We start from the raw sequence: 26,236 nt of genomic DNA, 5'->3' as shown, positions 1-26,236 counted from the left end.
CACTGATAAAAATGCCTGCCATTCAATGAACAGTATAGTATGTGGTTGCCATCATGCCTATAATTGCTGCTGTGATTCCAACTCTCCTCTGGTACTCTGTATATCTGATAACTGTATTTCTGGATCTGAAAATATATACAATTGACCCTCAATATCCATGAGTTTTGTGTCCAAAGATTCAACTATGGGTCAAAAAAAAAATACAGAAAAAAATCCCCCAAAATCATATATACCAAACATGCACAGATTCTTCTTCTTGTCATTAGTCCTTAAATAATAAGTATGGCAACTATTTATATCATATTCACAGGGCTGGGGAGATAGCTCAGGGGTTAAGTTCGCTTGCTACTCTCACAGGGAACTCATGTTCAGTTCCCAGCACCCACATGGCTGCTTATACCCACCTTTAACTGCAGGTCCAGGAAATCTGACTCCCTCATCTAGCCTCCAAGGGCACCAAGCATGCACATGACATACATATACATGTAAGCATTCATATATACAGTATGTATGTGTGTGTGCGTGTGTGTGTGTGTGTGTGTGTGTGTGTGTGTGTGTGTTTAATGTATCATGTTCTATGAAGTACTGTAAGTGATCTAATAATAAGATAAAGCATATAGAAGGATGTGGGTGGCTTGGTGTGAGCATTCCATTTCTTTATGTGAGATGACTGAGTATCTAGGACTGCATGCCCACAGGGCTCCTGAACTCAGTTCTCCAGAGATGTTAAAGGACAGAGGTATCTCCTTGCTTAGTCCTCCTCAAAGTAAAACTTGCATAAGTAAAACTCAAAAGAAAACATCTTTTTCTTGGTTAACTTTATTATTTTTGTTTCTCTTCAGAGTTCGTCAGAGCTCTTTAAGTTATTTAACATTTTATTTTATTTGATTATGTATATCTACATATCACAAGAAAAATTATGAAGGAAATGTAGATATACATCTGATTAGACTATAATTCATATACAATAGCTATTATTTTTAAATAGTAGAAAATTCTGGTATTTGTTAGCAACTATAGTTCATTTATCCCTTGGCCAAAATTAACAAATAAATAAATAAACATAGATAATAAGGAATAAGGAACCCACAAATAAGGAACATGACTCCCTGTTCTGAGCAAAGTATTAAAGGGCAATATCAACTCACAACATCAGAGTGAGGGATGAGTCACCTATGGATACATCAAAACTGTATCACATACTCACCATTATTCCAAGTTCATCGCAGAGTTCATAGAATTCATCCTGCTCATAAATACCTCCTCCCCAGACCCGCAGAGTATTCATGTTAGCATCCACAACAGACCGCAAAAGGAGATGCAACCTGTAGAAGGAATTGCAAAAGTAAATACTAATTCAGAAATTGGGGAACATTACAAAATATTTCAATCTGTTAAAGGAAAAATCCACTTTAAAATCAAATGATTTTGTTCTCATTAATACCAAAAAATTAGGTAAAATAACAAAGAGACTAGTTGTGACCACATTAAGCAAACAAACTGAAAAAAAAAGCTATGCATGATTTCTTCATTATGTAAGTTGTCAGTAACCTTATACTATTTCTTAAATTATTTTTTGTTTTATATTTTGACATGTAGAAAAATGCAGCAATGGGCCAGGGAAATGGCTTAGAAAGTAAAGTATTTGACCCACAAACATGAGGACCTGGATTTGAGTCCAAACACTCATCTAAGCAGCGGGATGGGCAGGCACATGCCTGAAATCTAGCCAATCAGTAAGCTCCAGGTTCAGTGAAAGACCCTGTCTCAAAGAGGAGGGAGGAAAGAGATGAGTGAGAACATCAACCTCTAGCCGCCACATGCATGCACATCCCCTGAACACGTACACACATACACACACAAAGGAAAAAGGACAGTATAAACACTCCATACACAGAAAAGTATATTAACTTTTAAGTTCCATTTTCAAAACCTTCAAAAAACACTTGTAGTTATCTTCCAGATAAAGAACTTCCATGTTTTTGTTTTGTTTTATAAATTTTATTGTGTATATATATATGTGTGTGTGTATATATATATATATATGTTCTCATATATATATATAATTGTGTGTGTGTTTAAGGTATATGGCATGGTGTTGTAGGATAGTTATTGATCTTAAAAGGTTACTATTGAAGTGAATTAACAGAGCCATCATTTTGAATTATCTATCTCCCCTTGGTTTTGTCCACCAGAAAATTTTGTTACCCAGAATCCTCATGTCTTCACATTGTCCTCTAGTCTTCAGACTTGTTCTCCAGACAGACAGACTACTTTGTGTGCTCTTATATTTTTACATTTTCCCCTCCCACCAAGAATTTTTTTAGTTCTTTAGTGAAGTAGAAAAAGGATTGATGAGATGGGTAAAGTGTTTGCTGTACAAGCATAAGGATCTAAGTTCGAATCCCCAGCACCACACAAAGCTGGGTTGTTCTACAGCACACAACTGTAGAACATTCCAGGGCTCCTATGACAAGATGAGAGGTGAAAACAGAATCCCCAGAAGCTCTTGGACCAGACAGCTTGTCACATACAGTGGTGAACAACGTAGAAACCCTCTCAGGTAAGATGGATGGTAAGGACTGACACCCAAGGTTGTCCTCTGTGTTGGGTAGTTCTATGTCAACTTGACTCAAGCTACAGTTATCAGAGAGGAGGGAGCCTCGGTTAAGAAGATACCTCCATAAGGTAGGAGGCTGTAGGACATTTTCTTAACTAGTGATGAATGGGGGAGGGCCCAGACCACAGTGGGTGGTGCCATCCCTAGGCTGGTGGTCCTGGGTGCTGTAAGAAAGCAGGCTGAGCAAGCCATAGAGAGTAAGCCAGTAAGCAGCACTCCTCTGTGACCTTTGCACCAGCTCCTGTCTTCTCCGGGTTCCTGGCCTGTTTGAGTTCTGGTGCTGACTTCCTTCAGTGATGAACAGTGATGTGAAAATGTAATTCAAATAAACTCTTTCCTCTCCATATTGTTCTTGGTGTTTTGCCACAGCAGTAAAAACCCTAACTAAGATATCCTCTCACTTCCACAAGCATGTGCCATGCATGTGAGCCTACACATACACATGAGCACAACCCCCCCAACACACACACACACACACACACACACACACACACACACACACACACACACACACAGATCATACATACAAAAGAAGTTTTTTTCAAGTAAAATATCTTAGCATAAAAAGTAAATGTAGGCCCTTATCCCTCAAAACCATGCTCAAAATTATTTAATGTATTCTTTGAAAAGCAACAACAAGCTGGATTTAAATTTTTTGAGACTAATTGGTTCAAATATCAACTTGTCGCTTTCTTTTTTTTTCTCCAGAGAAAACATATAGTAATAGTTTTGTAAGAAGTGAATAGGATGTCTTTAACAGTCTCAGACCAGCTAGCTGTAAAACCGTATCTCAAGAGGGAGAACAAATGATTGAAAACAATCTCGTCTATCCTGAAATCTCCATCATGCTATCATTCTGCATTAGCCTCGGCTCCTTCTGCCCGGAGTGAAAGAAACAGATATGAGGAACTTTGAACTTGGAGCTTAGTGGCGTTGCAGAGAGGTGGGGGAAGGATGGGCAAAGAAGCCATCACTCACAGTTCGGAAGTAACTTTATCCTGGAATGAGTCAGCTGGGATCCAGTTTGAGCCTTTCAAAAATATAGGAAGTCCATTAATTTTGAAGTAGAAACTCCGGCCAGAAGACCCTTCTATGGGCTCTTCTATAAGTTGCACTGTTCTGAAATAAACCTGCCATGAAAAGAAATAAATATTGAATGTCAACTTAGAAGTGTAAGCAAACTGGTTCTTTAAAAAGGAAAGTGCGGGGTTGGGAAGATGGCTCACAAGCACAAGGACCCAAGTTCAGATCCCCAGTACCCAGCTACACATGACCACACACTCCTATAGGCCCCACCTAGCATCGAAGTAAAACTGAGACAGATTTGCCTCCATCCCTCTCACTACCTGGAAAGATAGTGGTACTTTCCAAAGACATGTGATGTATGATGACATCATCAACAGCAGATAATAGACTCAGTCTGCGTGTTCTGAATGATCTACTTCTAAGGTAGAGGCTGGAAAAACTAAAAAGTATTTTTGTTGTTATTGTTGGTGGTGGTTTCTTGTTTGTTTGTCTGGTTGATTTGGTTGGTTGATTGGTTTTTCAAGACAGGGTCTCACTATGTAGCTCTGGCTGGCCTGGAATTCACTCTTGTAGACCAGGCTGGCCCCAAAATTCACAGAGAGTGATTCAAACTCACAAAGAGCCACTAACCTATGCCCCTTAATGCTGGGATTAAAGGTATGCTCCACCATTCCTGGCTGAAAAAGTAGGATTTTAATAGACTAATTTAGGTGGGGCCTGGGGGCATGCACCCTATTCCTTGTGCTCTGGAGGCAGAGGCAGGCAGATCTCTGTGAGTTTGAAGCCAGCCTGGTGAATTCTAGCCCAGGCAGAGCTATACAGTGAAAACTTATTTTATAAAGAAATAAAAATAAAAGATTAATTTATAGGCTGGGAATGGACTGTACACTATAATCTGCTTTCACGAGGTAGAGATAGGAGGAAAAAAAGTTCAAGACTAGCCTGGAATATATAGTGAGACCCTGTGTCAAAAAACAAAACAAAACAAAATAAAAGACTCAGTTTATTCTCTATAGTTTTCCTGAGAACCTACGAGCTTGTCCTTGGCCATCTACTCTGAACTCTGTAACCTCACTACTGTTCAATGCATCCTTACTTTGAACCCTAATGTCTTCCCAGCAACCTACACCAAAACATAAAGGTAAGTTATATTCATTAATTTGATTCAGTGATACGTGATATTTTAAATTTAAATTAATTTTTAATCATAATCAAATTTGCTTTAGAGTTAAGTAATATTTTAGCTCATTGTAAAAGGACATTTATAAAAATTTTTCCTACTCTAAGGATGAATTGCAAAAATGTGATTGGAAGACTTAAATTCTCAGGCTCTGGATGTGGTGCCACTGAAAGCCTGCCTGCCTAGTGTGCAGAAGCACACTGTGTCTCATAAAGCTGATGTGGTGGCGCACATCTACGATTCCAGAACTCAGGCACTGGAAGCAGTGGGAACAGCAGTTATAGGTCACCCTAATCTGTGCACCAAGTTTGAAACCAGACTGGGCTACAAGCAACTTGTTCTAAAGAAAAGAACGCTTCAATTCTCAATCTACAGCTGCATAGCCTACACCTAAAAATGCTGAAACTTAAAAATGACAAATAAGAGGCACTGGGTGTAACTATAAATAAGAAATGGAATTTTGATAAAAGGTATCTTTCCCTTGATTTTTCAGGAGTCAATAATTTATTATACCTAATGCAAATGTAACATCTTTTAAAAAATGTTTATGGGGTATTCTTTCTTTGGGTGCTTTTTCTCAGTTTTCCTTTATAAATCTACTTTCAGTATAAATAAGTAGGTAGATACTTTCACTATAAATAAGTAAGTAGATAGACAGGTAAGTAGATAGGTAGGTAGGGAGATAGATAGATAGATAGATAGATAGATAGATAGATAGATAGATAGACAGACCGACCGACAGAATGTTTGTAGGGGCTGGGGAGATGGCTCAGTGGGTTATGTGCTTGTCATGAAGATCTGAACTTGGAGGATCCCCAGCATCTATGTCAAGAAAATCAGTATGGCAGTGCACCCCTGTAATCCCAGCATGTGTCTATAATCCTAGCATTGGGAAAGTAGAGACAGAAGGATTCCTAGGACTGACTGGCCAGCTAATTTTGACAAATCATTGAGCTCTAGGTTTAGCGAGAGACTTTGTCTGAAAGAGATCGATAGAGCAAGACTTCATACATCACACACGCACAAAAATATTATGGTACAGTTGTGTTGTTATATGGCCAATTATTCATGGTATAAAGAAAAAGAAATCAAATATTTTAAACATAGACATAATAAGTCCTTTAAAAGTCAAGGATTGATGAACCAAGAATGCATCCAAGTTTTCACAGTGTGGACATGATGCACTGGCTGGAGAAGTGTATATATTATCTGAGAAACAAGCAAGCAGTCGGTATTGCTGTATGCCTACAGGAAGAATCAATAGTGAATGGAATCTCACCACCTCCCTCTTGGCAATACACAATAACCTAGATAATTAAAAGATTTAGCTGCAAGAGACAGAATGGGTTGACAGGCTATCTGAAGGTACTTTGCTTTACAAATGGGTGACTCTCTAGGCATTGATAGGCCTGCTATTTTGTTATATTCCCTTGTTATCAGCTTAATATATCAAGGACAATCTACTACGTAAATTTTTGGCACCAAAATATAGGAAGTATTGAACTATTCAAAGCACAAGATGATTTTTGATCCTCAGGGCAACCATGTAAATTCTGTGCTAACATCTGCACAGATGTTACAGCAGCAGAGGTAGGTGACATGGCAACTGCCTTAGTAGGAGTCATGGCAGTACCTCCAAACTGGCTGGGAGTCACTGCTTCCTTCATCTTCACCCATTAACAAGAAAAGAAATGACAATCTCACATGAGAAAATCCTTGGCAAACAGAGAATATTTTAATTTTTATAAACCCCTGTGGTGGTTTGAAGAAGAATGGTCCCCATAGGCTCATATATTTGAAGGCTTAGTTCCTAGTTGGTAGAACTGTTTGGGAAGGATTGGCAAGTGTGGCCTTGCTGGAGGAGGTATGTTACCAGGAGTGGACTTTGAGGTTTCAAAAGCCCATGCCAAATCCGTTCTCTCTCTGCTCCAGTGCCATGCCAGCCTGCATGCTGTCCCCCATCATGATGGTCATGGACTAACATTTGAAACTGCAAGCAAGCCCCAACTAAATGCTGTAGCTGAAGTTTTCCTGGTTCTGCCCAGCTACCTCAGTCAATATAACATGAGATTCTTAATCTCAGGGTCATGGGTCCGAGCCCCACATTGGGCGCCATTTGTTGTTGAAGTTTTTTTTGTGTCCCACTGGGCCCATGGTCAGGACAATCTCTCTCACTCGCCAGTCCTGCAGCTGCTTGGACTCAAGTAAACACACAGAGGCTTATATTAATTAAAACTGCTCAGCCATTAGCTCAGGCTAACTATTGACTAGCTCTTACAATTAAATTAACCCATATTTTTTATTTATGTTTAGCTATGTGGCTTGGTACCGTTTTTTTCAGTTCTGTCTTCACATCTTGCTTCCTCTGTGTCTGTCTGGCAACTCCTGACTCTTCCCAGAATTCTCTTCTCTGCCTGTCCCACCTATACTTCCTGCCTGGCTACTGGCCAATCAGCATTTTATTTATTAACCAATCAGAGCAACACATTCACAGCATACAGAGCGATATCCACAGCAAAATGCTTTCTTTGATAAGTTGCATTGTCATGATTTCTCTTCCCAACAAAAGAAAAGTAGCTAAGATAACCCCCAAAGCTGAGTACATGTAATCATTTCAATATTCATAAGACAAAATGGAAAATACCCATAGAGCATCATGTTGATAATGTCTTAAGGGGAGAGGAGCTAAGTCAACCACCATTTGAGCAGTGAGCTGAGTCAGCCATCTTGCTCAGGAAGTACCATGTTTATTTACATGAACAGTTGACCAACAACCACAGTTGTTGGACTTGAGGACATTTTCTTGAAAGTGAATTAAATATTCACTGACAGTATTTAAGGCCAATAATAAAATTCAAGAAAAATAAAAACAAGCCTTAAGAAAACTTGTGCCCACCACATTGAGCCTGAAAGCATTCAGTATTTTAAAAACATCTCAGATGACGTCAGTAGAAACACCAAGAATGTGAATGTGTACCACAGCTTGAAATGTTTCAACACTGAAAAGATTCATAACCCTCCGGAAAGCAGTATTTTTCAAATAGCCCATGCAGTGTATTACAGTACCACACATGGGAGACTCCGTTATAAGCAAAGGGCAGGGTTCTAAAGAATGCATTGAAACGTCTTGAATTCACAGTCCAACTAACTTTAAGAAACTAACTCTTGTTGGTTTTACTTTTTTAAATAGCTGCCTTTAAAATTTTTAATTATGTGTCTGGTGGGGAGCGGTATCTATAAATGAGTACAAGTGCCCATAGAGGCCAGATGAGATCATCAGATCCCCTGGAGCCATCGATAGAGTGCTGGAAACCAAGCCAGGGTCTCATCTCCCATCCCTAGAAACCAGCACTTATTAAACTTTAGTGTAATATGAAGAATATCTACAATTATCTGAAAAGACTACTAACATCTTCTCTTCCTTTCCAGCTAAATATGAATGATATATACGGTGCATATTATCCCTATGAGGTCAGAATTTCTTCACATGTTCTGAAACAACACTGCAAATTGATTGTATGTAGATGTAATGACAGCCTCATTCTCCTCATTAGAATATTAAAGAGATTTGCAAGCATGAAAAAAAACCATGTTATTATTCACCCCCAATTTTTTATTTTCTAACTATACTTTTTTCACAAAAGGAGTCAGTGTGCTAACATATCACAAACTTCCGATGGTAACTTCAAATGAAGAAGTAAGTATTTAATTCTCAATTTCAATATTTACCATGCTAAGTATCAGAACCTATGGCCCGCAGAAACATAAGCACAGCATAATTTTTTGTGAGTATAAAGTAGTTCTGTGTCAAAGATAACTTTGAGAATCACTTAAGTGGGGGAAAGGAATTATTTATTTCTCACTATCTATAAATGTTACAAAGAGGATTATCTACAAAACACAAATCTTTTTGATGCTTTTTCTGTGAAAAAGCATCTCTTCCCATCCCTCAACCCCTGCAGCGCAACTGTCCAGCAAGAGTGGAAGGCAGCTTCAAAGTACCCAGACGTCTCTGGGGGAGCCAGCTACCAGTCAGCTTGCTTCAGCACGCTGACATCTTAGAGGCCAGTGCGCCCAGGATGAGGGGCAGTGCTCTCAGGTCCTCTTGGGTCCTTCTCTAACTCAACAGGTAACATAAAAGCCTTCTACAATAGGTATTTTATTTCCCAGAACACAATGGCCTCTGAAAACGGCTTTTGAAAAAGATTCCTGAGCAATACACATGTGCATCCAGAGTGAACATATCATCCACTGATGGGACAGAAAAAAAAAATGTAAATAGCCCAACAAAGTAAACTATTACCCAAAAGTAGGGGTTTGGTTTGGTTTGGTTTTTTGGGTTTTTTTGTTTTGTTTTTGTTTTTGTTTTGTTGGTTTTTCTTTTTTTGGTGTTTTTTTTTTTTTTTTTTTTTTTTGGCTGCTTCATAAAGATTTCAACTCATAAAAATTGTTTTTAATTTACTTTGTTTTGTCTTTAGAGACAAAGTCTCATAAAGCCCCAAGGCAGCCTTGACCTCACTAAGTAGCCAAGGCTGGCCTTGGTCTCTTCTTGATCCCCCTGCCTCAGCTTTCAAAGTGCTGGGATTACAAGTATGTCCCATCATGCCAGCTATGGTTTCCTTTTTAAAACAGAAGAGTTAGCTTCAAAAGTACAGAAGAGCTCAATGCATTCTTCCAGACGGAGTTCTGGATACTGTAACCAAAGGCTAGATGAAGTTACAGCTGATAAGTAAATACCACACTCCTCAAATTTGTCTCTCTTGCTGATCAGACAGATCGTGAGTCACAAGCTCAGAGCCACGACTTGACTGTGTGTAATCAGATACTTATGAAGTTGTCCATAATTTTCTTTCTAACAACAACATTGTTTGTTCCTAAACTTTGGCAAACCTGTGCTGTCTAAATTCATTTCAGATCAACTACTATGCACTTTAGAGATAAAGACCATGTTATTTGCACCAAAAATGATCACTCACACAAAAGTGAGAAAAAAAAAATGCCTGCTCTCCACAAATAGCTCCGGCCTGTAGAAATGACAGGTGGCTTCTCTTCACTGCACCCTTGTTAACAGTAGGTAGACACTCTTCACTGCACCCTTGTTAACAGTAGATGGCCACTCTTCACTGCACTCTTGTTAACAGTAGGTGGATGCTCTCCACTGCACCCTTATTAACAGTAGGTGGACACTCTCCACTGCACTCTTGTTAACAGTAGGTGGACACTCTTCACTGCACCCTTGTTAACAGTAGGTGGACATTCTTCACTGCACCCTTGTTAACAGTAGGTGGACACTCTTCACTGCACTCTTGTTAACAGTAGGTGGACGCTCTTCACTGCACCCTTGTTAACAGTAGGTGGCCACTCTTCACTGCACCCTTGTTAACAGTAGGTGGCCACTCTTCACTGCACCCTTGTTAACAGTAGGTGGACGCTCTCCACTGCACTCTTGTTAACAGTAGGTGGACACTCTCCACTGCACCCTTGTTAACAGTAGGTGGCCACTCTTCACTGTTAAATGGCACAAACAGAAGTTACCAGGCTGGCATTTGCACAGCGCAGAGTTTATCTGATCAATTTTTAGTCAGATGTGTATCTTGTGTATCTGACGCCAAACACCCATTTTAGACACCTCTCTTTTCTATGTGGGTTCTATTACAACCAAGCAAAGCTGGGTTTGGTTGTAAATACTCAAATAGCATAAAACATGACCAAAATGAAATACAGATACTAACAATATTTTCTTATTGGCCTTTGTTTGAATAATTACACTATTTTGTTTTGGAGTGAACCAAGGTGTTTAATTAGGTTTACTTACAGGGTGTAAGGATTATCTACAGGAGCATGGATAACTTGCCAGTGGATATACCACTGAAGAAAATGTCTCCCCACCTGCAAAATCATTTACCTATAGGTCCTCTGGGAGAGGTGAGGCTTCATAAACCCTTCTCCCCAGCTAGTTTTCTCTAAGGGAGCTAAAAATTAGAGTATGAAAAAGAAAAAGTATTAGCCTAATATTAGCAATATATTATTTTCCTAAAACGTATTAGTTTGTTGCAGTAATGAATAATATTGGAACTATTGAGGTTTAATTTCTAAAACCCTATTGACCACTTTCTCAAAATTGATCATATTAGGTTTTGGTTTTTGTTCTGTTTTGTTTGTTTTTTAAGTTTTCAAGACAAAGTTTCTCTGTGTAGCCTTTGCTGTCTTTGCTCTGTAGACCAGGCTGACCTCAAACTCACAGAAATCTGCCTGCCTCTGACTCCTGAGTGCTGGGAGTATTGGTTATTTTTATGTTCCTGTGATCAAAATATCTGACAGAAACAACTGAAAGGCAGAGATTCTCAACCTGTGAGTCTTGACCCCTTGGCGAGGAGTTGAATGACCCTTTCACAGGGTTGCATATCAGATATCCTGCATATCAGATATTTACATTATGAATTACAGTTACAAAGTAGCAACAAAAATAATCTTATGATTGGGGGTCACCACAGCGTGAGGAACTGTATTAAAGGGTAGCGGCATTGGGAGGGTTGAGAACTACTGACTGAAAGGGGGTGTATTAGTTCCTTTTCTGCTGCTGTGCTAAAGCACTATGCCAAGGCAACTTATGGAAGTTTATTTGGGCTTATGGACCTAGAGAGAAGGATCCCTGACGGTGGAGCCGAGGCATGGGCCCGGAGCAGGAGCTGAGAGAACAGGAAATGGCGTGAGTCTACAACCGCTCAAAGCCCGCCTCCGGTGACACACCTCCTCCGACAAGACCACACCTCCTAGGCCTCCCAAATAGCACCACCCCAGGTATTCAAATGCCTGAGACTATGGGGGACTTTCATCACTCAAACCAGCACAGGAAGAGAGGTTTAATTTGGGCTTGTGCTTTCAGTCCGCTGTGGTGGGAGAGGCCTGACAGAAAAAAGCTCAGTCTTTGGTGGCAGGCACCTGTGGCAGAGACTGTTCACTTGGTGGCTGACCAAGAATCAGAGAGTGTCTGGAACCAGGGCTGCTCTAACCTTCAAAGGCCTGCTCCTACTAACTTCCTTCCACCAGATAGGCCCTGCCTCCCAGAGTGCACAGCCTCCCAAAAGAGCATTACCAGATGGAGAGCAAGTGTTTAAAACATGAGCCTGTGATGCGGGATATTGGATTGCACCGGGACACCGGAGACTATTAATAAAGTTAACCTTGAGTCAGGGGGTGGAACCAGTGACCAGCTGACCTGAATTAGCCATAGAAAAGCCAGGAATATGGATAGAGAAGATACAGGAAGGAGTAGGGAGGGACTTAGAGATTGCACACTCTCTTCCATCAGGGAAGTGTAGAGAGGTCAGCTGGTCTCTCCTCTGCTGCTTCTTTGATCTATCAGTTTTTCACACCCGGATATCTGATTCCTGAGTCTTTCCTGGTAATAGAACAACTTAAATAAACACAGCAAGCTAGAGGATGCTTGATGCAAATCACAGTATTGATCCTTGGCTATATATAAAGAATATACCCAGGTTTGTCAATCAATCTTGTTACAGCCAACAGAAAAACTCTTTTGGTTAGTCTTAACTTAGAGACGTTCTCTCAAGTGAAGTCAAAGAGATGCAAATTGGAAAGGATTAAATACAATGGTAAGTTTGGCAAAGATTCCCAGCTTTTGTTTCTTTTTGATCCGTTCCAACTACTCTGAAATTAAATAAATTCTTCTCAAGTGTTTCTTCTACAAAATTAGAGAAGTGCTGAGCAGGAGCAAATGTTTTCTGGCCACTGATTCTGAGCAGGGGTCTAGCTCCTGCTGAAAGAGCCAGGGCACTCTGCAATCCTATCTGGACCTTCTAGAGCAAAGCTACACTGTTTGTTACTCCTCAGTACACCCTTCCCCACAGCCGACTCTTTTCTCTTATGAGCATCTATTTCCTTACGTTTTGTTGTTGCATAGTAAGTTGTTTCCACCAAATTTCCTGTGCGCTTATTTTCAAAGAAGTGGCTTAAACCTCAATGTTGCCCTGTATGTCATTTAAGACAGCGTCTGGTGATTACCAAATATACCGTATCTGATGGCCCTCACCTGAAACTACAAGAAGAAAAAGATAATTCCAAAGAGAATAATTCATGCAGACCAGTACAAAATCTGAGCTGAACTGCAATGTCTACTTTTTGGGTTTTGTTTTGTTTTATCAGAGTACTTCCATGTCAAAGTTCAGATTAAGTTTGGGGCTATCTCCCTCTTCTGCCCCAGGTTCACAGTAAACATTTTTACTTAGGATAGAACTTCTAGACTTTAGAGAACTTTTTCCATCAATGGGGCAAAGTTCAAAAGAAGGAAGCATTTCCAAAGTTCTGAAAATGTCACATTTGAAGACATGCTCCCAAAAAGAACAAGGTCCACGAGGTTCACAGAATGAGCTTCAGGCAGCAGAGGTCAGTTTGGGGGTTGATTCCTTTGACTTCTGCATGATTTCCACAGTGATTGCTGGTATGCTAGCATTTTTATCTTAGACAATGGCACGGAATTAAGAAACATGGATGTAGTTGCTTGAATATATCTTGTCTCTGCCTCCACATCATTAGGATTACAGGCATGCATCACTGCACCCAGCTTTTACGCGGTGCATGCTGGCGATCAGGTCCTCGCCTATCAGTGGTGGTGCACACCTTATTTAATCCCAACACTCGGGAGGCAGAGGCAGGTGGATCTCTGAGTTCAAGGCCAGCCTGGTCTACAGAGTGAGATCCAGGACAGCCAGGGAAACCCAGAGAAGCAAACAAAAACCACTCAGGTCCTCATGCTTGCCTGGCAAGCACTTTACCAGCCGAGCCATCTCCGTAGTCCCTTTACTTATTCCTAACTATTTAAGTGCAAGAACATGTCAAGAAGGCAACAACTAGGTACACAAATTGTGTTCAAAGCAAACTCAAGCAGACGAACTTGCTTTAGAAAGAGCTATATGGTGCTGGAGAGATGGTTCAGCAGTTAAGAGCACTTGTTGCTCTTGTAGAGGACCCAGGTTTGATTCCTAGCACCCACATGGTGGCTCACAACCATCCATAACTTCAGATCCAGGGGCTCTGATGCCCCTCTTTGACCTTCTCCAGTACACACATAAATGCAGGCCAAACACTCACAAATAAAATAAATGAATAAATCTAATTTTAAAAACTATATGAAACCAGGGATACCACACAACAGACATTCTCCAAAGAAACATCCATGTCTATCATAATATTTACCAAAGGATCAATAATAAGAATGTGACAGATCCAGTTCTCCATACATATTATCAGAATTCAAGAGTAAACACCCCATGTGAAAAACTTAGGCCAACAACAGATGTGGGAGAAACAGTATTTTTATCACTGGCATTTTCTAGAACTTGCAAAACAATAATTAAAATTTGATAGCAAAGCAAAACAGGGCAATCTACACCCACTTACTACATGTGCTTAGGTGAACGGCTCTCACAGCTCCCTGAGGAAGCCACTGACAGTGGCCTTTTGTAAATCTGTAACTAAGCTTTCGACAGGGAGAAGGATGAAGGAAGGTGGACTGGCTTAAACATTATGTCCCCAAAATTCAGGTCTACCCCAAACCACAAAATGTGACCTTATTTGGAAATAATGTTAAAGATCTCAATCATTGAGTTTGAATGAGGTCACACCAAGCTCTAGCCCAACGGGTAGCATCTGTTTAAAGAAGGTAGGCGTGGTGACTCATGCCTGTGACCCCAGCATTTGGGAGGCAGAGACAGGGAAAAATGATGTAAAGTTTCAGACCACCCTGGGCCACATAGTGAGAATTTGTCTCAAAAACAGACAAAGTTAGAAAGAAGAAAGAGAGAGTGGGGGGTGAGGAAGGGAGGTGGAAGGATGGGCTATGTGGTGAAGGAGACAGAAGCTGGAGTCTGGCATCTACAAAGCAAGGAAAGGGCAGGGTTGCTGCCAGCAAGGAGGAAGAGGCAAGGAAGGGCCTTGCACAGGTCTGTAGGGCAGCCTGGCTTTAGATGCACGTGGTCTGCACTTCAGAGTCTGCTGCTGAGAGAGAACACACTCTCACTGTTTCCAGCAACCCACTTGGTTCGAATTCGCTCCGACACCACTGGGGAAATTAACCCAGACATAAACACTGCACAGCCTCAGGGAACTCTCTGGATGGAAACACACCTTGATTATTCTGAATTTCACCCCTGTCTGGCTTGGAGCTAGTGAGGTCTTCAGAGAGCTCTGGGTAGCACTCAGAAAGAAAAAGCAAGAACTCCATGGCTGTCATGTTCTCTTTCTGCCCTAGGAAACTGCAAAGATGGAAATGGGGATTTAAACATCAAAGAAAGGAGTGAAGTGTATTTTAAATTTAAAACCTGAGGAAATCCCCCACTGCTTTTCTAATTAGAATGGCTATTGGCAATCTTCTCCTTCTGGCTTTGGGGTATGAGATACAAGTTCTAATTGACTGCTTACATTGCTCTATCACCTTCTGACAATAATTTAACTGAGTAATCTTGACATCAGAGACAATATAAATAGACTTCGGTTGCTTTCAGCAAAGTCAGTTACCTTCCATGGAGAGTGCTGTGAGATAAGATACGCTAGAGGGAGATGGCAGCTAAGTGACTTCCCATCCAAAAACGCAAAATATGATTATCATTCAAAACTGCTTTTTGGGTCAGTGAGTGAGATGGCTTAGCAGATAAAGGCTCCTACTGCACACACCTGATGGCCACCTTTGGTTTCCCAGGGCCCACGTGGTGGAAGGAGAGAACCAATTCCACCACACTGACCTTTGACCACCAGGTAGGAGCTGAAGTAAACCGTTCCTTCTCTCCGGTGCTTCGGTCACAGCGACACAGAAGTAACTAGCACACTATAGACACCAACCACCGTGCAAACTCTGGTTCCTAGCACATCAATACATCCACTGATTTGCTCAGAGGCCCACATGTGGACCATAGCCTAACCCACAGCGGGCCACCATTACAAACTGGTGAAGTCAGACATGTCACCATTAGCGGTTGTCACAGCCACTGCCTTGACGGCCGTCATTGCTGGAACCCTTGCAATTTGGTTTCCAATCTGATCAAGGCAGCCAGTGGCCTCCTCGCTGCCAAACCCACAGGATCCTTCGGTGTCTTTCTATCATGACACCTTTGCAGTGGCTGATGCTTGTGAGCGCAGCCTGCTCCCTGAACATTCTCCCTCTAGCTCCGCACCCCTCCACACAAACCGGGTGACTCTCTACCTCTGACCGTTCCTTCTTAGTTTTCTCTACAGACTGTTCTCTTGCCATGTCCTTATTTTAATTCCTCAGGGTTCAGCCCTCTTTGTGCCCTCCCTGAGGTGGTTCACCCCCTGCCACAGCTACAATTATCTGCATTCTGCCAATTTACACATCCGTATCCCTAATCCAGTTCAAATCCTTATTTTGTTTTGTTTCGATGTTTTCTTTAGAGATGGGGTCTTACTAGATAGTCCAGGCTGGCCTCAAACTCTGACACCTTACCTCACTCTCCCAAGTGCTAGGATTAAAGGCATGTACCACCATGCCTGGCTTGCCTCCAGAGTTCTCTATTTCTCTAACGGACTCATCAACTGTCATGACAAGTGCTGCTTTAATGAAGTCACCTCCAAGGTGAATTATTAGTCTTATTAAGGTCTCAAAGAAATAAATGCAATGCATTATCCCAGTTTTATCAGGAGCATAGCAGTCAAAGCACAAGAGGACCCCAAGAGGTAACTGAACGAATAAGCACCAACAATCATGATCTCCACAGAAGCCACACAGGGAGACAGTACACTCCACACCTACACAGGAATTCAGGTACGGGCCGACACATCTTCATCCTCTTCAATGCTCAAAGGCTGACATCTTCATTCAGAGTGAACAATGGTACAACCAACATAAGCCTACATGAAAAGGAACGATGTACCACAAATACAAGCCCTACTTTTTTCTCTATAGTAAGCTTGAACAACTCATTATTTTTCACATTTTTATGAAGACAACACACAATAAATCATTATGTGGAAGAATGCACTTCCCTGGCCAAGAGAATGAGAAAAGAAGTCCAAGAATCGTGCTCAAACATGCTATGCATGTGTGCACACACTCACATTCATACTGTCTCAGAAATATGTAGCACACTTAAACAAAAGAAAAATTCAAATGAACTGTATAATGGTATATCCTATACTCAGGATGCCATCTAAGCCCAAGGAGAGGTGATGCCCATTGTGAGAGATGGCACCACAGGGCAACCTCCATCATCTGTAGATACTTAAGGTTGATGTCAGGGGAAGAAAAACTCTAGGTATGGATTATTGTCACTGCTATTTAGATACTGTGGCTGTGATAGGCTAGACCCGAGTTACATCATTCCGACTGCCCCCATTTTAACACAAAGGTATGGCACTTACAGGGTTGAGTAAACCCATATAACTAATAAGTAAGAAGGTGCAGTTCTTTGCATTTCTAAGTGCTATACCCCAAAGTGGGAAGGAGGGAAAAGTTAGAGAGCCTCAGTAGAAGCATGTAAACTTGGAAAATAAAGATAATTGGCTAAAGAAGTAAGTATAAGTTAGTGTTGCTGTTGTTGCTCTGTGGATTAGGAGTAAGAAGAAAAAGGGTTAGGCTGGGTTCCTTCTCATCATGTGATCCTTCTAATGGTATTTACATTTTAAAATTACACATATGTGTTACTTAGATGTAAGGCAAGAGCACACTGGAGAAGACCGAGGATGTGACATATGGGGAGAGACAGTCTGAGTTCCAATCCCAGCACCAAGAAAGAAAGAAAACAAGGAAAGAGTGTGAAACATGGAAGACTATGGCCAAACGAGAAATCTGATCCATTTAGGAACCCACAGCGACACACCTTTGAATGCTATTACTCTGGGAGGTAGAACTGTAAATTTTACTAATTTCTTCTTTTCTTTCAAATCTCAGTATTGCTATTTTATTAAGACATAACTTCCTTTTCACAAAATAGTGTACTTACTTACCATGGCTGACTTTTTAATAGTTAGGCTTTCATCCAGCACAAAGAGAACTGTCATGCTGTATCCAGTCTGGTTTCCATGTCCATGAGGCCACCAGGTCTCCACAGCAACCTCCTTTTAAGAAATAATTCATTCTAAGTGATATTAAACATTTTTATAAAAATAGTACAACTCATCACGTTACATGAATTTCTCAATAGTGAAGCATAAACTGTGTCCTAAAGCAGCATAAATTTCCATGCCTACTCTCTGCCAAAATCTAGCCACAGAATAACTATTTTAAAACTTTGTACTTTTATTTATTTGCTTATCTTGAGTCAGGGTCTCCTGAGCCCAAGTTGGCTCCAAACTCTCTGTGTAGCAGAGGAGGACCGTGAACTTCTGATCCTCCTGCCTCCACCTCCAGAATCCTAGGATTACAGTTTATGTGGTACTGGGGATCAAACTCAGGACTTCACACATACTAGGGAAGGATTCTACCGACTGAACTATGTTCCCTGCCCCTCCACTGAGAATATCTAAACAATCAGCATGCTGGGAGCATGGCGCAGATTACTAGACCAGAGCACCTCTGTGTTCAAGAAACAGTTGTTCCCTGCCCTACCGCTCCAAAGTGTGTTTACTCTATAGTCTCAAAACCTAGAATTGGACTTAGAAGTTGACTCTTCTACACCCAGGACTGAAGCTCTTGTTTCTTCCAAGTTGTTGTTACTCTGCTCTGTCTTTGCCTGTTCACAGTCATCAACCAGATCAATAGAAAAAAAAAAAAAAAAAAAAAAAAAACGGAAGCTAAAACCTACCCCATCTAAACATGAACAAACCTTGAGTCCAAGTTTAGAGTGTTACAGGTGGAATAAACACCAATATTCAAAGCCAATGAAAATGAATGGAAAAGAAGCACCACACTGAAACCAGAAATGTAAATTAAGGTTGTAACTGACTTCTTAGAATAAAAACTGACAAATTAATCCATATTTTTCTATTATATTAATCTTACATGTGAGAAACCATTCATTAGTTAACGTACAGAATATATGAGAAGTTAAAAATAAAGGCAAAAATGCTATGTATGGTGATATACACCTGTACACCGGAAATCTCATCACTTAAGAGTTCCAAAGGCCAGAGGATGACTTCAAGTTTGGATAGCGGTCTGAGCTACACACTGGGCTTTAGGCCAGCCTGGGCTACGATGCAAGACCCTATGTCAAACAAACAAACAAGAAAAGAAGCCAGCCTGGGCTGCTTAGTGAGCTCCACTTTGTACCACAGTATGCAATCTTGTCTCCAAAGAAAAAAATTGTAAATAAATGAAACCCCTAAAAATGAAAAAGTAGTAAGAAAATGATTAGAAAATACAAGGAGAAAGTAAATGCCCACCCTGCTCTGCCATTTCTTCCCTTGGACAACAAGTGCATTCATCCAGCATTTCCCCGGAAGTGACATCACTCACCTTGCTAATTTTCACCAGGAGTTTAACAACTCTTTGCCTCTGTTGAAGTTTAATGTTGTATTCCTGCTGTATTTTCAGTTTAGGGATGGCTACAGTCACCTCACCACCAACTGGCTTGGAGCTGACAACGTCAAAAGAAGCCTCGATTTCAATATTCCACTCCTGAGAAGTGTCATCTACAGCACAAAAGAAGAAAAGGACTCGTGCTAAGCACCAACCCTGTGTGTGACTGGACTCACTGGAAATAAGACAGGAGCAGCGGCTATGCAGTGAGTGCTCCACTGTGGCCATGCAGTGAGTGCTCCACTAGGGCTAAGCAGTGAGTGCTCCACTGTGGCTGTGCAGTGAGTGTTCCACTGTGGCTATGCAGTGAGTGTTCCCCTGTGGCTGTGCAGTGAGTGTTCCACTGTGGCTGTGCAGTGAGTGTTCCACTGTGGCTATGCAGTGAGTGCTCCACTAGGGCTAAGCAGTGAGTGCTCCACTGTGGCTGTGCAGTGAGTGTTCCACTGTGGCTATGCAGTGAGTGTTCCACTGTGGCTATGCAGTGAGTGCTCCACTGTGGCTATGCAGTGAGTGCTCCCCTGTGGCTGTGCAGTGAGTGCTCCCCTCTGGCTATGCAGTGAGTGCTCCCCTGTGGCTGTGCAGTGAGTGCTCCACTGTGGCTATGCAGTGAGTGCTCCACTGTGGCTGTGCAGTGAATGCTCCCCTGTGGCTGTGCAGTGAGTGCTCCACTGTGGCTGTGCAGTGAGTGCTCCACTGTGGCTGTGCAGTGAGTGCTCCACTGTGGCCGTGCAGTGAGTGCTCCACTATGCTGCCACAGAAGAAAGCTAAGAGGAAACGTTCCTTTAATCTGCAGAGCGGAATCCTTTGTTCTATACAACCAGAACTGTGCATTTTATACAGACTTATAGTAGCACAGGGAAAATTAAGCAGCTGGAGTTCACAAAACCTTAAACAACCAGTAATTTTATGATATTATCCGAATAGCATATAATCCTTTCTAGTCATCATATGCAGTGGGACCTAGACATAGGAGGCGCATCTCTTCCAGAATCTACAAGTTACCAGTTCCTAAATGAACCTTTGATCCTCAGCTCTCTTGTATGCAAGATTCTTTTGAAAGTGTTACTGGGAGGCAAGAGCAGAAGAAAAGGGCGGCAGGTGCCCCAGAATCCTGTCCTTCTCAGCTAAGTCTGATGACCTCTCCCTCACTCTCACACTCTAGGCCCAGACAAGAAGTGAACTCTTAAGGGAACCCGTGGGTAGGCAAGGCGGGCCTACCCTGTCTGTGAGGCTCTCCTTGGCCTGCAGCCTCCATCCTCACACCCTGTGTCCGTGCAGAAGACATTGCAGCTTCTTTTGTCCTGTGATCTCGACCCAGACGACAATCCAGAGGACAGCAAAGACTGTGGTTCTAAACAATGACTCATTTCAGGGGTTTCCCAGGGCCAGCTCATGCACTCATGCAGGTTCTTGAAAGGAAGGAAGGAAAAGAGCAAAAGGAAAGAAACGGGAGGGGAAGGGAGTCGAGGGAAGGGGAGGGGAGGGAACGGAAGGGAAAGGTGGATGAGGTTTGTCTGGCCTGGATATGAATCCATAATAATGCCAAGCAGACATACCCCCATTCATTAAGGCTTCTCTAGCATGTGTGCAACACATTTGACTGAAAATCTCTAAAGAAAGCCTGAGGGTATGACTAAGTAGGAGAGTGCTTGCCTAGTGCATGTGAAGTCTTGGGTTTCATCTCCAGCCTAAGAAAGTAAAGACTTCTCCATTGGTGAATTTCTTCACCCTCTGGGGTTTGCTTCTTGAGTGCTGGGATTAAAGGCAGTGACAGCGCACATCTTTAATCCCAGCATTTAGGAGGCAGAGGCAGTTGGATCTCTGTAAGTTTGAGGCCAGCCTGGTCTACAGAGTGAGTTCAAAGACAGCCAGGGCTACACAGAGAAACCCTGTCTCAAACAAACAAACAAACAAACAAACAAACAACAACAACAACAATTCTCCAAAGAATTCCAGCTTTTCTATTGTAACAGACTCCACTTCTTTATCTGGATGTGGCTGACAAAAGAAAAGGGGGAGAGGAGGGTTGGCTCAGCAGGTCAAGGCCACTGCCACACAACCTGAGGATCTGAGTTCCAGCCCCAGGCCCCACATGGTAGAAGGAGAGAATCGATTGACTTACGCATGCACACAGGCACACGAGTGTGCACACACATACATGAAATGAACAAATAAAATGTAATGTTTTCAAAAGGAAAGAAGCCTCTTTACTCAGCTGTCTAGAAGAAAAAAAAAAACAGTGTAAAAGAGAAATGGAGAACTGGGCATGGTGGTGCACACATGTAATCCCAGCACTTGGGAAGTAGAGGCAGGAATTCCTGGAGTTCAAGGTCACCTTCTGCTACACAGTGGGTAAAAGAGCCTTCTGAGCTACATGACACCCTGTCTGAAAAGACGTACAAAACATAAAGGAGAGAGAAGTCAAGTTGGTTGAGCTCATTAAGTCTTGCAATATGTTCCTGGACGACGTGCTTTCAAACCGTATCTTATGGGGTTGAAGAGATGGCTCAGAGGTTAAGATTGCTGGCTGCTCTTCTAGAGGACCAGAGTGATATTCCCAGCATGCATGTCAGACAGTTCACAACTAACTGTAACTCCAGCTCCGGGAGATCATACGCCCTCTCCTGGCCTTCTTGGGTACTTGCATTCCTGGCACATACCCACATGCAGACACATACAATAAATACTTTAAAAAAATACCGTATTCTAAGCCTTGCTTTAGCTTGTGCCTACACTAATAAAGTCTCAGGCATCGATGTCTCCATCCACCATATGGGATCTGGCTTCAAGAGAAACTGAGTTTTTCCACAACTCTTACAAGGTGGAAATGAGATGTCTGATTTGAGAACAAAAGGAAAGAACCATGGGACATTAGAGGCAGAAGGAACTTGGACGTCTCCTAGCTACTCGGGCAGGTTTCTGAGACCCTACCGGTAGCCCTCCCTTACAGCTGCCAAAGCCAGCAGACAGGGAGAGGCCCTGGGCTTTGTGACTTGCTCTCACAGCTTCCCACTGCAGGGCTAGGGAGGTGCCTAGCAAACAGAACGGCACTGGGGACATGAATTCGTACACGACCGATGAGGAAGAGCACAAGGACTTTCCATCTTCCATAGTGCAAGTCCAAATATCAGATACGTTCAATGTGAAACTATTGTGAGGGAAGCCCACCCAAAACCAGCACACGGTCACTCTTAAAGATGAAAATTTTTTGCCAGTCAGAGGCTGACAGGAAACTTGCCCAAATCATGCAGCCCTGAGCCGTATTGCCCTTTGTCTTTTATACACAAAAACCATATCCGAGTTGTCACACTTCAGTTAGCAAGCAGCAGAACTACAGAAGCCCAAAAGCAAGGTTAGTCATTTAAGGACTGCCCTGGACCATGGACTAGGTCTTTGGTGGATTTGGTCTTTGTTCCCATTCTGGCAGGTGCTAGGACCCATATGCTGGGTTTTAAGGTCAGAATTGTGCTTCTAACATGATGTCAGTTGTGCTAAGGTCAGGGGACCTGTTAAAAAACAAAGCATTTGGGACGCAGTAGAACATTGAGTCTGTATATCTCAAGGCTTGAGAGATAGATGGCTTAGCAGTTAAGAGCAGCAGCTGCACTTCCAGGGGACCTGGGTTTGTTTCCTAGCATCCACTTGGTAACTAACAACCACCTGTAACTCCAGTTCCAGGGCATCCAGTGCCTTCTTCTGAACTCCTCAAGCACCTGGCACACATGTTGTACACATACATACATGCAAGCTAAACACTCACACATGTAAAATAAAAAAATAACTGAATCATTTTTGTAAATGTTGTCCTGAAAGTAAGAGGAGCTTGGAAGGGAGAACCCTGAATCCCATGGAGAGTATGTTGGACCCTACACTGTGATGACATGATGCCATGCACAGTCCCTCCATTCCTCCAACACCATCTTTGTGCCCAAGCTACCTGAGAAGGGCAGGATAACAGTCCTGTGAGCATCTTGGAAAAACAAATGAAAGGCTTTTCCTGAATGATGACTGCCTGAAACTCCGGACAGGTCTACACCCTCTAGCCCACGTGCTTCTCTAACTCTAACAGTGTACCTGGAGAAACGTCCCAGTTAAGAATGCCAAACAGGCTGGTGAGATGGCTCAGCGGTTAAGTGTCCTGACTGTTCTTGCAGAGGACTGAGTTTGGGTCCCAGCACTCATATCAGGTGACTCATTATTCCTCTAGTTCCAGTTCTAGGAGACTGGACACCCTCTAACTTTCAAGGGACTTGCACATACATGATGCACATAAACTCATGCAAATACACATATATGCACTTTTTTTAAATTTGAAAAACAAAAACAGACAAGCATGGAGGCATGGGCCTTTAATCCTAGCACTCAGGAGGCAGAGGCAGGTGGATCTCTGAGTGCGAGACCAGCGGTCCACATAATGAGTTCAAGGCCAGCCTGGTCTACGTGGTGATTGAGTATCAGAAGGGCTGCAGTAATGATTCAGTGGGCAAATTGCTCACCACCCGGGTGTGAGGACCTGAGTTTGAATTCCCTGAATCTTGTAAAGCTGGGTACTCTAGCACACATCTGTAACCTCCAGTGAGACTGGAAGTGAAGACAGAAGACTCCTCAGCAGCTCGTGGCTAGATATCCTGACATACTCCACAGCGGTCTGAAATAGAACGGAAGACGATGGCTGACACCCAGAGCTGTCTTCTGACCTCCAAGTCTGCGCCCCGGTGAGAGAGGGAGGAGGCCAGACAGTACCCAGGGCTTAAGGACAAACAGAAGCCAGGAGGCACAGGCTGGTCTGCAATGGGTGATCATGGCTGGTGCTAAGAGGAGGGGATTTTATCTCACTGGCAGAGAAGGCTGTTCAGAGGCAGCTGCCTTGATTGACTTTCCCCTGCTGAGGCCCTCACTGGCTCCCTCCCACGCTCTGCCCTCCTGAGCCTTTATTAGAAAATGAGAGGCTAGAGGGGAAAGCGGTCCTGCGCGGTTGAAGAAGGCATGACCACACCACTCTGCAATCTCTGGATCCCGGGCTGTGTAAATTCCGACACCACTCCGAAGCCCCCACACCATGGAATGTGTAAACTCAGGCACCACACATTTTCCCTGACTCACATGAGAACTGCAGGACAGATTCAAGCAGCTGTTTTTCAGGGAAGCTGCCGACTACACTGGCCAGAAAGGCAGGCTCCTGGCTGATTAATACAGCCCTGCCCCCTGCTTCACCAATGGACAGAGCTCCTTGCCTATTTAGAGGAAATCCTGAACTGAAACAGAACCGAAAGCAAAACCCCTCGAAGGCAAAATCCACCCAAAATAAGGGCAAGCCAGCAAGAATGTGGCATACCTTAGGGACCAGTCAGCTGGCAAGACTCAGGCGGCCTCCTGTGGATGAAGCTATTTTAAAGGAAGACAATAGCATTTTCAGGGGAAAGTAATTCAGAAATGAAGAAGAAAGAGAATCCAAAGGAACAGAGAATGCCAATGGCTGTCTGCCAACCAGACGCTCAGCAGGACTGACACATTCTTGCCATGGTTTTGCATTATATTTTCCAAAGGAAGCCGGAGTAAAGAACAGCTGGACACTTCAGCACAGGGTCCATCGCAGGCCACAGTCTAGCTGGGAGGACAGCCCATTCCTCCACCTCACAGACAGCAGCGTGTCTAGAGTGAAGGAGGGGCCGAGGTAGCACCCACATGTGGGCAGGGCAAGAATGGAGCACCTCTGAGGTGGTGGACGAGTCTTTAACACAACACAGTTACCAACAGCCCTGCTCAGCTCAGGAAGTCCAAAGGCAGGCTGCAGAGATGGCCTGGTGGGTAAGAGTACATGAGGACCTGAGTTCAGGTCCTAGCACCGACATAAAAAGCTGAGTGTGATGGGCACATACCTGTAACCCCAGTGCTGGGGGGCGGGGTGGAGACAGGAGGATGGCTGGGGCTTGCTGGGGGGCAGGGTGGAGACAGGAGGATGGCTGGGTGTGGTGGTATTGTGTTCCCCAAAATATTGTGCACCCTAATAAACTTATCTGGGGTCAGAGAACAGAACAGCCACTAGATATAGAGGCCAGAAAATGGTGGCACACACACCTTTAATCCTATCACTTGGGAGGCAGAGATCCATTTGGATCTCTGTGAATTTAAAGCCACACTGGAAACAGCCAGGCATGGTGACTCACGCCTTTAATCCCAGGAAGTGAGCCTTTAATCCCAGGAAGTGATGGCAGAAAGCAGAAAGGTATATAAGGCATGAGGACCAGGAACTAGAGCTGGTTAAGCTTTTAGGTTTTTAGCAGCAGTCAGCTGAGACCTATCTGGATGAGGACTCAAAGGCTTCCAGTCTGAAGAAACAGGATCAGCTGAGGAATTGGCAAGGTGAGGAAGCTGTGGCTTGTTCTGTCTCTCTGATCTTCCAGCGCTCACCCCAATACCAGGCTCTGGGTTTGATTTTATTGACAAGACTCTTTAAGATTCCTGCTATAGCTGGGGCTTGCTGGCTACCGCATAGCTAGAGTTTTGTGGAGAGACCCTATCTCAAGGAAATTAGTGGAGATTGATAGACAGGGGTCCCCTCTGGCCTCTGTATGCACACACACATACTTACATACCATATAGACACTCACATAAAAGACATTTAGAAAGAAAGAAATACACAACATAAATACAAAATTAAGAACAATTAAGTGTAGAAGCAAGGAAACTGGCCGTGGAAACGTGGCTCTGAGGAGAGCACTGGAAGCCTAACATGGGGTCGGAGTCGGTGATGGGGAAGGGTGGCCAGGGCAGAGGGATGTCTCAAGTGTGAGGCAGCCTGGGCTACAGAGTGAGCTCAAGCAAACCACCCAATCTTCCCTCCCTTCCTTCCTTCCCTTCCTGTCATTTTTTTTCCCCAAAAAAAAAAAAAAAAAAAAAAAAAAAAAAAAAAAATTCT

General features: G+C 42.9%; 1 protein-coding gene across 1 annotated transcript in view; it reads right to left on the bottom strand.

Annotated features, from left to right (window-relative positions):
- The window catches only part of Manba (mannosidase beta), an 88,550-nt gene that overhangs the window by 32,255 nt on the left and 30,059 nt on the right, over positions 1–26,236 (bottom strand). Inside the window, exons 6-9 of the mRNA XM_059265022.1 lie at positions 19,255–19,430; positions 17,805–17,915; positions 3,599–3,750; positions 1,208–1,325 (exon numbers count right to left, since the gene is read on the bottom strand). Coding sequence (XP_059121005.1) covers positions 1,208–1,325; positions 3,599–3,750; positions 17,805–17,915; positions 19,255–19,430 — 557 coding nt within the window. The remainder of the gene's footprint in view (positions 1–1,207; positions 1,326–3,598; positions 3,751–17,804; positions 17,916–19,254; positions 19,431–26,236) is intronic.

This window comes from Peromyscus eremicus, chromosome 6, assembly GCF_949786415.1.
Source record: "Peromyscus eremicus chromosome 6, PerEre_H2_v1, whole genome shotgun sequence".
NCBI classification, from domain to species: domain Eukaryota; kingdom Metazoa; phylum Chordata; class Mammalia; order Rodentia; family Cricetidae; genus Peromyscus; species Peromyscus eremicus.
This window is presented reverse-complemented; position numbering and strand designations above follow the sequence as displayed.